The sequence below is a fragment of the Panthera onca genome, chromosome C1, assembly GCF_046562875.1.
Source record: "Panthera onca isolate mPanOnc1 chromosome C1, mPanOnc1 haplotype 2, whole genome shotgun sequence".
Classification (NCBI taxonomy): Eukaryota; Metazoa; Chordata; class Mammalia; order Carnivora; family Felidae; genus Panthera; species Panthera onca.
Window position 1 is genome coordinate 7,385,800 of NC_138346.1, and position 13,875 is coordinate 7,399,674.

At 59.4% G+C, this 13,875-nt stretch overlaps 1 protein-coding gene across 3 annotated transcripts in view; it reads left to right on the top strand.

The window, feature by feature from the left end:
- Positions 1 to 13,782, top strand: part of NGEF (neuronal guanine nucleotide exchange factor) — a 109,817-nt gene extending 96,035 nt beyond the window's left edge. For all 3 annotated transcript variants that reach the window (XM_060624176.3, XM_060624177.3, XM_060624178.3), the window contains 10 exons: positions 1,558 to 1,718; positions 2,992 to 3,144; positions 4,548 to 4,677; positions 6,960 to 7,034; positions 9,067 to 9,156; positions 10,221 to 10,384; positions 10,637 to 10,792; positions 11,408 to 11,487; positions 12,218 to 12,322; positions 12,828 to 13,782. In XM_060624176.3, coding sequence (XP_060480159.2) covers positions 1,558 to 1,718; positions 2,992 to 3,144; positions 4,548 to 4,677; positions 6,960 to 7,034; positions 9,067 to 9,156; positions 10,221 to 10,384; positions 10,637 to 10,792; positions 11,408 to 11,487; positions 12,218 to 12,322; positions 12,828 to 13,018 — 1,305 coding nt within the window. In that variant the 3' untranslated portion in view covers positions 13,019 to 13,782. The remainder of the gene's footprint in view (positions 1 to 1,557; positions 1,719 to 2,991; positions 3,145 to 4,547; positions 4,678 to 6,959; positions 7,035 to 9,066; positions 9,157 to 10,220; positions 10,385 to 10,636; positions 10,793 to 11,407; positions 11,488 to 12,217; positions 12,323 to 12,827) is intronic.
- Positions 13,783 to 13,875: the final 93 nt, after the last annotated feature.

Genomic DNA, 13,875 nt, shown 5'->3' on the forward strand with positions numbered 1-13,875 from the left:
ACCAGGGTTCTGGACGGAGGGGAGGCTACGGTGAGATGTGGGGTGCCCGGGGCACTGACCTCTCCTGCTCATCCCTCTCCTGCTCCCCGTCCCTCCTCTGTGCACCTGTGATAGCTTCCTGGGCTGTTACAAGAAATTAGCACTGACTAGGTGGCTTGTCAGGGTTTGTTCGCACCCAGCTGTGGGGACCGGAAACCTGAACTCACGGTGTCCTGGGGCCTCGCTGCCTCTGCGGACTCCAGGAATCCGTCTGCCCCTACTGGCTGCTGCGTCACCCCATCCCTGCCTTGGCTTCACGTCCCTGCTTTGTCTCTGTGTCCCCTGTCCCTCTCGTGTCAAATATCTCTCTTATAAAGAGACCCGCCATTGGGTTTAGGCTCTCAGCCCAGGGTGATATCCTTGACATCCTTGTTTTAAAAAAAAATTTTTTTAACATTTATTTGAGAGAGAGACACAGAGTGTGAGCGGGGGAGGGGCAGAGAGAGAGAGAGGGAGTCACAGAATCCGAAGCGGGCTCCAGGCTCCGAGCCGTCAGCACAGAGCCCGACGTGGGGCTCGAACTCATAAACTGGGAGCCGAAGCCGGACGCTTAACCAACTGAGCCACCCAGGCACCTCTGTGTCCTTAATATCCTTAACTTGCATCTGCAAAGGATTTTTTTCTCAAACAAGTTCACATTCATAGGTTGCCAGAGCTTAGAATATGAACACAGTTCAGGAGCGGGGACCCCACTACTCGGTCCCTCTGGGCAGCTATTGTGGAACCTGAGCCCGTCCTCGGTCAGGGAACCGCGGAAGGGGAGGATGACCCCAGGGCGGTCTCAGGAAGGTGGGTGCTTTGCTTGTGAGCAGGGGAGGAAGGTGAGCTGACATCCGAGCGCCCTCGCCGCACAGAAGCCCCACGCCGCGGAGGATGGCCCTTGGACTCTGTTGTTGTGTGCGCGGGCTCGGTGATCAGGTGACAGTCACGGTACAGAATAGGGGTGCCTCCCAAAAGTTCATTAGATTCTGGATTTCTTTCTCTTTTTCAAAATGAAAATTGCTTTATCGATTACATTTTAAAATTAAGCCACGAAGGAAATAATAGATGCTCACTTTTCAGTTTTCAGACAAGTTAAAGGGTGAAAAGATACAGGTAAACGTTGCACCCCCTGCTGATACCTGTGGTTGGCAGTTGTGGCCTTCCAGCCGTCCTCGGGGGCGTGTCAAGGTGGGCGTCCCTCTGTACCGATTTTCACATCCATTCGGCACCTGGAGACTGTGCGAGCCACCCGTCACAGCTGCTGGGGCTTTGGGGCACGGCTGACCTCTTGGGTTCGCGCGTGCTCTGTGTTTCGGGCGTCAGGCGGTCTCCGGCTTCAGTGTCACGAGCCAGGAGCGCGTGGTGTCTGTCTTTTAGGCAGAGGCGCGCTGGCCGTCGGCGTGCGGAAGTCCTTGTTCCCCGCGGCCTCGTGCACACAGGCCTGCGTCTCGCTGGGAGCGGAGTAGACGCCCTCCTGCGAGGTGAGGCCCGGGACGTGACCACCGGCTCTCCTCCTCCGTGTTTGCCCCGACGCAGGCCATGTTCGAGCTGGTCACTTCCGAGGCCTCGTACTACAAAAGCCTGAGCCTGCTCGTGTCTCACTTCATGGAGAATGAGCGTCTGAAGAAGACCCTGCACCCGTCTGAGGCGCACATCCTCTTCTCCAACGTCCTGGACGTCATGGCCGTCAGTGAGCGGTGAGCCACCGGCTCGGGTCCTTGTGGGGCCTGGCTTCCGGAACCTTCTCCTCAGCCAGGGCCCAGCTGAAACCTGTGGTGCCCTGGCTTCTCAGCTTGTGTGTGTTTGGGATGACCTATAGTAAGATATAAATGAATACGTAAACCCAGCCCTCTGCCACCTGAACGGTGCCACGGCAGGTCACGTCCCCCCGAACGGGGCTGCGGGCTCCTTCCCGTCAGCACAAGTGTCCATGAGCCCCCACAGTCAGGCAGGTCTGCGCCGGGTGTCCTGACCAGGTCCGGGGTGTCCGTGTCAGCTGCTCTTCATCCTGACTCCGGAAACCCTGGCTCGCGGGGCCCCGGGGCCCTCTGAGGGCCAGCGCAGAGCCTGGCCCTGGACTTAGGCTTTCTCTCCCCAGTTAGGTGGCATTTCCAGTAATTTTTGGAACTGTGCTTACGTTTTGCCTATTTGAAGGGTGGGAGGAACTTTACTGGAGGAGGAATAAACAACCACTAATTGGTTCTTGCAAAAAAGAAAAGCATGCCAGTCGTACCATTGGGGTAGAGGATCCAGTGACCATATTCCCTGGAGGCCACGGAGCCTGCAGCCCAAAGCGCAAAACTCAGCTTCTGGATGAGCTGATCCAGCCGTGCACGTTCAGACGTGAAGCTAAGGTGTGGCAGGAGGGGCTCCTCCAACCCCTGGGGCGCCCCGGGCGCTGCTGGCCCCCTGTGGGCCCCTGGGTGGGTCCCCCCTCTGCACTGACACCCACCTCCCGGGGGCAGCCCCACCCAGTGGGCTTGGGCACATGGTTGCCGAGAGACTTCTTGGCCTTTGCCCCCTGACCCCGTTGGGAAAGGGGTGTCTTTTTACATACGTACTGACTTCCGTTTTACCGTGGAAAATTCCAATCATGCAGAAGTAGAGACGCCAGTATAACGAGCCCACCCCTAGCCCAGCATCTAGGTTTGCCTGCGTCCCCACCCCACGCCTCCCCACCACCCACAGGATCCTTCCGAAGCAAATCCCTGTGGTCACCTCATCCGTGAACACATCAATATGTATGCAAAACATAAAGTCTCTTGCTGTCTCTTTAAAAAATAGCCCTAGTGCTGTTACGCACCTAAAAACACTGAACGTAGAATTCCTCGATGTGGCCGAACATGCCGTCGGCGCAGGGATCGCGGCCCGTCGCGTTTGTTGGTTTGTCGGAGCCAGGCCCGGTGGTGGAGGTGTGTCCTGAGTGTCGCCATCCAGGCGCCCTTAACCCCAGCCACCGCCCCCCTGCAGGTTTCTCCTGGAGCTAGAGCGCCGGATGGAGGAGAACATCGTCATCTCGGACGTGTGCGACATCGTGTACCATTACGCGGCCAACCACTTCTCAGTCTACATCACCTACGTCAGCAACCAGACCTACCAGGAGAGGACCTACAAGCAGCTGCTGTGAGTGCGCCCGGCAGTGGGGCCGTGGCTCCTCCCGTGGTGCCACCGCGCTCAGTCCTTGGACCTCTGCTTTCCCGGGATGGTGCCCAAGCCTGGCACGTGTCGGGGGTTTCGGGGTCACTAGAGAAATGTCGACCCCAAGACAGTCAGCCGTGGCACCCGCTGGGCCTGTGTCCACAACGGCTGGGCTGAGTTCTGTGAGGTTTAGAGAAGAGGGTCTGAGGCCCAGAGGCCCCCTTGGGGCCCAAGAGGTCAAGAAAATGGTTTGAACCAGAGACAAAGGCAAGGACGGGGCAGGAGGAAGTCTTTGGTGGTGAGTTCATTACTAATCTGCCCAATTTTTTTTTTTTAATTTTTTTTTTCTTCTTTTGAGAGAGAGAGGTCACAAGTTAGCAAGGGGCAGAGAGAATGGGAGACAAGTAGGGCACGAGCTCACCCGATGCGGGACTCGAACGCATGAACCGTGAGATCGTGACCTGAGCTGAAGTCAGATGCTTAACCGGCTGAGCCCCCCAGGTGTCCCTGATCTGCGCCCTTGTAAACTCGCCTGGGGTTTCCATTGATGAGATAACTTCTCAGTCAACTAGCCTCTTCTGAAGTGTCCACACTTCTGTGCCACGTGTCAGTGACCGTCACCAGTGATGTGTCCCTACCTGGACTCAGGAGCACGGAAGGTCTCTCTGAGAAGTAACATCCGAACGTTACGCTGCCCTGGGCCTTGCTGTCAAGCCTTGTGGCTGTGGATGTTTTAAAACTTGAGCATTCGGGGGTTTGGAGGTCTTACATTTGGGGGTTGAAAATTGGCACTTGAGGGAATCAGGATGCCCGTTTTGAGGACAAACCTGGGGGAGACGAGCATACAGGGGAACAGGACGTAGGCGTTGCCGTGCCGAGGGTGTGCTGGTGTGCACCCCGTGTACCTGAGATAGAGGCAGAGCGGCCCTACAGGTCCCCGGAACCCTTGTCGCCCCTCCCACCCCCCCACCCCCCCGCTGAGCCACCTGCACACAGGCCATCTCTGCTGGCAGGAACAGCACAGCTTTCCTCTGGCAGCCGCCCCCAGCCCGCCGCTGTCCCCGTCACTACGTGGGTTCACCTCGCCACGGTTCCCTGCAGGGTAAACCACCAACTTGTGCGTCTGAGTCACAGACTTGGCCACACGAGGAATCCTTGCCTTCCCACACACAGCACACTTTGCTAAGTTTTCAGGGGCCAGGCACGTGAAGCCCCTGTTGTTATTTGACTTGTACACGAACAGTTTCTTTTCCACGAAAAGGAAAGAAGGAAAGACATCAACACGTATCCTGTGCCCGTGGGCCGTCTGGCTCCCACGAGGCCCCCCGTGCTCTTCTGATTCACGCCTCCTGCGAGCCGGAGACCGACTCTCGTGTCTGTGTCCCCAGCCAGGAGAAGGCGGCCTTTCGGGAGCTGATTGCGCAGCTGGAGCTGGACCCCAAGTGCAGGGGGCTGCCCTTGTCCTCCTTCCTCATCCTGCCTTTCCAGAGGATCACGCGCCTCAAGCTGTTGGTGCAGGTACCGGCCTCCCCGACCCGGCACGCGGACTGGACTTGCCCAGGCTTCTCCGGCTGCAGAGGGCTTCCTGGGGTCATCCCAGGTCCCTGCTAGCTTTCTGGGAAGTTCACTTGTTCCGCAAATCCTCGTGAAGCTCCTACTGTGTGCTGAGCAGTGGGGACTCAGCCCCTGTTCCCCTGTCCCCACAATCTGGGGGAGAGACAGACAAGCCCGCACAGCTGGGAAGTGGTCGCGGCTGGAAGGACGGTGAAATAGGGTGACACGATAGGGGGTGACCGCCTGGTCAGTGCCAGTTCAGGGGGTCAAGAAAGACTCTCAGACGAGTGGCATTTGAGCCGAGACTTGGCCGACAGGGAGGAGCCATTCAGGTGCCAAGGAACTGCTTGCACAAAGGCCCTGGGGCGGCCGAGTTCACAGCCAGGAAGGCCAGGGGTTAACTGAGGGAACTTGACGGGAGTGAGTGCAGAGATGGGGAGACAGGCCAGTTGGGGCCCTAAGGGACCAGGTAAGACGCTGGGGTCGTTCTTCAGCATGTCGGGGAGTCCCCTGATCTAACTGCCTTCTGCGAGAGCACACAGGCTGCCCGTGCAGAGTGATGGGCAGGAGAGCAGGAGGGAAACGGGAGAAGGGGTTAGGAAGCCACTGGAGAAAGAAGCTTAGCCTGGGGGAGAGGTGGGGGAGGGGAGAGGGGAGATGTTGGAGGGAAACCCGAATTGAGATGAACTGAGACGCCTACTTGCTGCTTCGGGTCAGAGGGAAGAGAGTGTGAGTTTGAGCAGTGGGCGTGATGGCGCAGTCTGCCCCGAGACTGGGAGCCGGTGGGAAGACAGCAGGACTCAGTGTGGACTAGCCGAGCTTGTGGTGACTGAGCAGTCAAATCTCCAAGTTCAGAGTTAGGGAGAAGTCTGAGCAGGGCCTGTGGGCATCGAGGTGGCATTTAGTGAAAGGAGACTGGCCAGGAAGGAGAGAAAGGGGTCCCGAGGCCCGGCTGTGGGACACAGTGGCCAAGAAGGAACAGTGGTGAGGAAGGAAGACCAGGAGGGCTGCCGGGAGGGGGTGACACTTCCTGAAAGGGGGTCTCCAGCAGGGCAGAGACGCGCTGTGCCTGGCACACGCTCCTGGGCTGCTGGGAGTCCACCAGTCACACGGAGGGGATGGTGTGGATCCGGCCGTGGCTCTAGGGGCGCGGGCTGAGACGATGACCCAGGAGCCACAGTTAGCGGAGACAGGCAGACAGGAGGCCAAAGTCCTGGGGCAGCTGGCTAGCTCCACGGTGGCAGTAGTAAGGCGGGGAGGTCACAGCCCTCGGCAGGGGGAGGGGGACCAGGGCTCAAGGCCCAGGACCACTGAGATGGGGTGTCAGAGGAGGCGCCCCCTGCGCCCCCAGGATGGCAGGAGAGAGCTCTGGCAGAGAAGGAGTGCGAGCCTAAGTCACAGGACACCAGTGAGTGGGGGGGGGGGGGGGCTACGTGTGAATTTTTTTTTTTCACTTGGAAAAACTGAAACAGAAAAACGGAGAAATTTTTAAGAAATTTTATAGGAAATAAAAGAGATTTTGTAGGAAAAGAGCATGTGTGGATATATAAAAAAACTAATTTTTGTACGATGAAAACCAACAAAACTAAGATCAAGACCCATCTTGCTGTGGTCTCGAGGAAGCAGAGGGGCCAGGGGATGGCCAGTGGAGCCGTCAGGGAAGCGTTCCCAGGAAGCACGCTCAAGGCAGAGGGAAAGTAAGCAAGACGTTAACTCAAGAAAATCAAACAGTTGGAAAAGAGACGTTTTCATCAATAAGAACAGTTAACAAAGCCTCGGGGTTCTTGCGACTTGATCGCAGGGGAAAGGGTGGGGAAAGCCCCGGTGCCCACCGTGAGCCTAGGGCTCCCTCCCCAGTGCCCACCGTGAGCCTAGGGCTCCCCGCGGGGACAGGGCCATCCCGAGCATGCCTTTCCCCCAATGCTGGGTCCAGCCTGCCAGCGTGGGGTCACCTGCTTTGCTGTGGTCTCCTGGTGAGCCCCACGGGATCCTGGGATGTAGCCTGGCCTCCATAGTTAATCCTCTCGGGAGACTGCCTTGGGGTCATCATTTTAGAGCTGGGCCCGGCTGTGGGTGGGGATGCCCGGTCCTGGGCCAGCCGTGGTCAGGATTCGGGATGCCCGGTCCTGGGCCCGGTCATAGGTTCTCCTGCCAGTCGGGCTCTTCGATGTGTTGCTGCTCGTGGGGGCGGGGAGGGGAGGAAAGGCCACAGGTGGTCGTATTAATGCAGATTTTCCCGTGCTCAGAACATTCTGAAGAGAGTGGAAGAGAGATCTGAGCGTGAGTGCACTGCCTTGGACGCCCACAAAGAACTGGAGATGGTGAGCCCCGCTTTCTCTTTCTCTCTCCCAACAAACCGTTGTCCTTGTCTGGACACCCACCTTCTGGCCCCGCTTCCTCCTATGTTGGTGGGTCTTTGGAAACTGCAAATTCATTTTAGTATCGAAAGAAAGTCATTGAGGGGCACCTGGCTGGCTCGGGCGGGTAGACCACCCGACTCTTGATCTCGGGGTCCCGGGTTCAAGCCCCACGCTTGTCCTTGCCTGTCTCCGGGGTCTTCCCTCCCGTGACAGGCAAGGAGGCTGGGTCTGGCTCTTCTTGTGCCCCGACATAGCTCTGCCCTGTGCCTTCTCCCCCCCGCCTCTCCCTCTCCCCACGCTGCTCCCCTCCCTCCTTTGTCTGCGAGACCACTCACTGGCCCTGCCGAGTCCTGGGCTGTTCCTGCCCGAGAGGGAGGAGAGCACGTCCATTCCTCATCCTCGGAGAAGCAGCTCCTCCTGGGGTGGCCAGCAGAGTCGGGGCTGTGCCGGAGGAGTGACACACGATGTCCGTTCTCCAGCGCTCGGGTCACGCGGGTCCTCCCTTCCCTCTCCCGGCGCTGGCTCGTGTGCTCGGCTCCTGGTGTTGCTGGAGCTGCAGGCCAGCTCTTGGAAGCGGCACGGGGGCCACTCTGTCGTGCCAGCGGCTGTAGTGGACAAGAGCCTAGCGTGTGGTCCTTTCCATTTCTTGTCCCAGAGGCAGCAGCTCTGGGACAAGTAAAAGGACTGGCCTCCGTGGGCATCTGATGGCAGTTCTAAGCCACTTGGGGCCCCGAGGGCTCCATTTCACAGTGGTCCTCTCCCGGCCGCTCCTTTTGTCCCTTACCGGTTGGCCACCTGGCAGGCTGGTCAGGGAGGGTCAGTGCCCCGGGCAGCATCTTTCAGGGCCCTCTGCCCTCCCCTGGAACTCCCGCACCTGATCGGGTCGGGGGTTCGTCCTGGCACCCACTGGGCCACCTAAGGTGAGTCCAGTGACCTCCTCAGCCTGGGAGGGGTCCCGCGTGCCGGGAGCCAGGACAGCGCTCTCTGTTTCTAAAGGTCTCTGCCACCATCTCCTTTCCCTTCTAACAAAAGCCGTACTTGCTTCTTGTGGTTTACCTTTTCTTTATAAAGGTGGGTTTTGTTTCTAATGTATAAAAATGATGTTCGATACAAAAAAACAATTCAGCAAGTGCTCATGAGCACACAGGAGGTGGTAAGGTCACCAGGTGTCCCACATGTCCCAGCTGACATGTGGGCTCTTGCCCTTGCAAACACACAACTAGTTTTTGCAAAACAGGGATTGTGGTTTCGAAGCTGGCTTCCTTTGCTCTCCGTTTTAGCGCATGTAAAGTTATTGCCATTTTTAACGATTTCGTGGTACAGGGTGAGGTGCATATAAATGTTAATCAGTCCCAGTCAGTGGACATTTAGGTTGACGACAGTTTTTCTCGTTTGAAACAACAGCGCAGGGAACGTTGTGGGCACATACTGGGAGCGTGCTGGATGCCAGGCTCCATTCTAAACACCGGCGATCCATCGTGGAATACTGTTTCTGCAGACTGAGTCCCTGGAAATCCCAGGAAGTGTGGTTTTGTTAGGCTTCTTGGTATCTGGGTGGCCTCCCAGGAAGGTGGGGGGAATCTGCACCCCCTCCCCCCGCCCCGTCCCACAGTGTGTGACAGATCCCGTCTCCCCACACCCCGGCGAACCCGGAGGTGACCAGTCTAACTTTTCCAGTCTGGCAGATGAGAATGGGCACCTTGCTGTTTTGTTTTCTTAGGTGACATGACAGGTCAGGCATCATTTGATGTGTGCTCTGGAGTGTCCTTTCTAGCAGGGCCAAGACGCTAACTTTCTCCCCCAGAACCGAGAGCCGCAGCCACAGCCACAGCCTGACGGGCTTTCCCGCTGGCCTTTGTTGCAGGACGTGCTGGCCAGCCAGTCTCCGCTGCAGGCAGCGTCTGCTCACCCTCGGGGGCCTGAGCGGGCCAAAGGCAGTGGCGGGGGAGCAGCTGGCTGCAGGTGGCCTCACGTGTCCCCCTTCTTCTGCCAGGTGGTAAAAGCATGCAACGAGGGTGTCAGGAAAATGAGCCGCACGGAGCAGATGATCAGCATTCAGAAGAAGATGGAGTTTAAGATCAAGGTGAACCTGTGCCCGTCCGTGTGTCCCCACCCAGCCGGGCCGGGCTGGCCTGGTCGAACTCAGTGATTGGCCACCCTTGGGTCTCAGTTCGGTGTCACCTTCATTGAGGTCTCTTGACACCCCTAGCTGGCCCTAAGAGCCCCCTGTGACCAGGCCATCACAGTGGCCTGCGCTTACCTTCTGAGAGATGGCGTGCAAGGACCCTGGAGCCACCTGCTCTTATTTCTTGTCCGTGTGACCTGGAGCAGGTAGTTGACATGAAGCACGTGACAGGGACCATTCCAAGGATTCTTAAATCGGGGGAAACTGAAAATCTGACAGCAGTTACCAACCTCCCCCAACTTTACGTAAAGCTTCAGCCATTAGTGTGCCCTAAGGGTCCCAGGGGCCTGGGTTTCTGGTGACGTGGTCACATGAGCACACACTGAGGGTCCCTGAGGTCATGCCATGTTTAGGAGGTGAGCCCCAGGTGAGGACGCAGACGTGGCCTTCTGGGCTCCTGCCGTATCTCCACCTGCTAGGCCGACCACCGCCGGAACCCGTCCCCGAGCCATGCAGTGGGGACCTGCAGACCTGGCCTCCTTGCCCCACGGGACCCAGTTCTCCTCTCCCCTGTGACCTTGGCTCCCCTTCCGATTCCGCATCACACGGGCTGAGCCTGGTAGGGAACGACGACCCTCACACAGGTGCCCACATGTACACACACACAGGTACAGACACAAGTCCCCATAGACACAAGCACATATACACACAAGCACACACAGACACATGCACAACAGACAAATGCACAGCTACACACAGGCACAGATACACATACACAGCCACATACGTGTCCATGGGAGCGTGCACCCTTGTGCACGTGCGCACACACACACACACACACACACACACACGCTGCCCTTCCTACATTTGCCCAGGACTGCTCCTTCCCGTCAACCCCCCAGTGCAGCGCCCCCAAGCTGTTCCTCGGGTTAGGACTCCAGCGAGGCCCAGGGGGCCCCTGGGGAGTACAGGGCGGGGTGGGGGGGGCACAGCTGTTCTGACGCTACCCCCCACCCACCCAGTCGGTGCCCATCATCTCCCACTCCCGCTGGCTGCTGAAGCAGGGCGAGCTGCGGCAGATGGCGGGCCCCAAGACATCCCGAACCCTGCGGACCAAGAAACTCTTCCGGGAAATTTACCTCTTCCTCTTCAACGACCTGCTGGTGATCTGCCGGCAGATTCCTGGGTAAGCAGTGAGGTTGCTGCCTCTGCGGAGCAGGAGCAGCGAGGATGAGGCTTAACTGGCCTGGGGGCCGCGGCGGGGCGGTGGGAGGAGGAAGTCTCGGGGTGAGAGGGACCCGTGTTGACGTCCGGGGCTTCCAGAATGAGGTGAGGCGTGGCCAAACGGTGGGGCCAGCAGGACTGGCAGGGTGGTTCCCTGGGACCCTGGGGCCTCCTGGGGGCCGGCACCCTCAACCCTGCCCCCCTCGGTCCCCAGAGACAAGTACCAAGTGTTTGACTCGGCCCCGAGAGGCCTCCTCCGCGTGGAGGAGCTGGAGGACCAGGGCCAGACGCTGGCCAACGTGTTCATCCTGCGGCTGCTGGAGAATGCCGACGACCGGGAGGCCACCTACATGCTGAAGGCGACCTCGCAGTGAGTGCCCAGCACCGCCGGCCCCGGCCCCGGCCCCGGCCCCGCGGCACCTCCGCGCCTCCTTCCCTGGCGGACCAGGGCTCTGGTTCAGCACATGCTTCGTGGCCCCCTGGCCGCCCAGGCCCCAAGGGCAGGGCTTCTGTCGGGGATGCGTGTGTGTGCCCTCTGGGGCCCGGACCCTGGAAGGGCCTTTTCTGATGAGACGTAGAAGCCTCGGGTCAGGCTGACCAGTGCACCACATCCCTGGACAGCCCCGGGGCCATCTCATCATCCCGGCGCTTGTCCCCGCCAGAGCTCACAGGCCATCCCCACCCCATCTCCGTCCAGCTCCCACCATCCGGACGGGGACAACGACATGTCTGAGAGCTTGCGGTTTCCGGGGTGCCTTTGGGGGTGTCCGGGAGGGCTCTCCCTCACCAGCTGACATTCAGGTGTGTCGGGGAGAGTCTACAGGACTCCCCCGTGCCTCTGCCCGGATTCTGCACCCCCCCCCCCCGAGCTGTCCTGCTGTGGCCTCGTGGGATGCTTGGGCACCAAGCTCCCTTGGGGGGGGGGGGTGGTTGGGGGGGAAGGGCGGTCGCTCTGTGTTTCCGGCAGTCGTCCTCTGTGTCCCAGGAGTGAGATGAAGCGTTGGATGACCTCGCTGGCCCCCAACCGGAGAACCAAGTTTGTTTCCTTCACTTCTCGGCTGCTGGGTGAGTGCCCTCAGGGAGGAGGCTGCCTGCTGGGTGGGGCAGGCAAGGGCAGGTGAGGACGGATGAGGGCAGGTGAGGGGCAGGCATTCTCCACATTCCTGGTGGGGCAGTGCTTACCAGCCCCCAGAGGCCAGCTCAGCTTCCCCGGCCCAGAGGGCCTGTGTGTGAGCTGCGAGCTTAGTACCCTCATGGTGGCCATCGGGCTGCCTGAGCTTTGCAAAGGTTTGTGTGCTTAGTGAAGAGATAAGTCCCTGAGTCTTAAGTGACAGGTACCGCCAGGAAACGAAAGGAATCTGGGCCCAGAAGACAAATGCCAGTGTTCTTTTTGGGGTTGCCCGCTCTCTGAAAACCTTATAAAATATCAAAGGGTGCCAGTGCACCTGCCTCACAGAGCAGCTCCTAGCCCTGCCTGTGCTCGCCGAGTCCGGGCCTCCCAAACTGCGGCCAGCACGTCAGGTCCAGGGAGTGCCTTCTCAAGTCCAAAATCAGACCCCCTCCCAGCCCGTCCAGCCCTTTACCCATATACTGTTTTTCTCCAGAGCCCCTGGCTGTCTTAGTCACGTTTTCTCTGCAGCCAAACTCTCCTCTCCCTCAAACAGACCCTTTCCGGGTGCTCTGTTACAGGCAGGCCTGCCCTGCTACCGACAGGGGGTGTCCGGGGTTTGCTGGGTCCTGAGCAGGGCGGGTGACGCGGTGACGAGGACGTGCCACCTCCCCGTCCTCCCCTCAGACTGCCCTCAGGTCCAGTGTGTGCACCCGTATGTGGCCCAGCAGCCAGACGAGCTGACCCTGGAGTTGGCCGACATCCTGAACATCCTGGAAAAGACGGAAGACGGTGAGGGCTGGGGGTCTGGGTGCATCTCCCACTCGTGCCGCCCCCACCCCCGGGACTCTGCACCAGCCTGAGGGATAAGGTGGGGGTGTCTACACCCCGTGTGCAGCAGCAGATGTCATGAGGCCGGGGCTCAGAGACAGGCTGCCCAACAGAGTGATGGTGGCATTCCAGACGCCAGGTGGTCAGCTTAGGTACCTCTCCCTTTGGGGGGCGTCCCTGGGGTCTCCTGGCCTCACATTCGGCAGCCGACAGTTGCTGAGGGCTCGGGAATGGGTGCCAAAGTCAATATATTTGGGACACCCCGTGGCACCCTAGGACCACGTTCCCCAGGAGGGGGTCGGGGCAGTGCTCTCCCAGCTTATGGGGAGACAGACCCAAACTCCGTGTCTCCGGCAGGGGTTCGTCGAGCAGCTGTCCTCTGGAGGGGCCAGCCAGACTGAGGGCTCAGCCCTCAGCGCTCACCCCCACAAGAGCTGCTTACCCTCCCCGACCCCTCTCTACACAGGGTGGATCTTTGGCGAGCGTCTGCATGACCAGGAGAGAGGCTGGTTCCCCAGCTCCATGACTGAGGAGATCCTGAATCCCAAGATCCGGTCCCAGAACCTCAAAGAATGTTTCCGTGTCCACAAGATGGACGACCCTCAGCGCAGCCAGAATAAGGACCGCAGGAAGCTGGGCAGTCGAAATCGGCAATGACCCCCGGCCCCGGCCGCCAGCCTGGGGGAAGGACGTGGGCGGTCTGGAGCAGCGCCGCGGGGCAGGCAGCCCCCGACAGATGGTGGAGGGCTCTGGGGACGGCAAGCGCCTCGCGCGGGAGTCACCCCGCCCCTCCCCCTGCCACGTGCGTCTCGGCCCCCTTGCTTGCAAACGGGAGAAGGGGCGCCTACGTCCTTCCTCTGCTGCATTTGTAAACGAGAAAGTGTATTTTCAACAGTATTATGCCACCTGTCCCTCTTGTCTCTCAGAGGGGGTGGAGGTGCGTCGGCGCCTCCCCAGGCGCTGGAGGAAGCCCCAGACCGGGGGTGTCCCTGGCCGAGGGCAGGGTGGAAGGACTGTCGTGACCGCCCGCACATGTCCTTCTCTCCCCTGGAAGCCATCGGAATCCTCTGTGCGTGCGTGCAGATGGCCCGCCCTTTGCCTGAGCTTGCTGAGCAGCCCTTGGTCTCCAGTTCAAAGGACCAAGAGACCAAATGCCTCTGTCCTCCCCTCCCCAAGCCTCCGCCAGCCTCTGGCTGCACGGCCAGGCCCTGCTTCACAGCAGGCCTACCAGAGCTTGGCCGAGGGCCCACGCCACCTCTGGCTCCCTGACAAGCTGGATGTAACTTGTGTCTTCTGGCCCCTTCAGGAGCCCAGGTGTTGTAAGGAATGAATTGGTCACTGCATCCTGTATCGGTTTTGGTTCCGAGAAAAGCAAATATCATTTTTGGCTGCATTAAAAGAAGCATCATGTATAAAATAAAGGAGGTAAAGGTCTACTCTTTATTGCCTTGCCGCACACGGGAACGAGGTGTTTGGGTCTGGGCAGGGAGAGAAGAACTCCTTTCAAGGCTAAT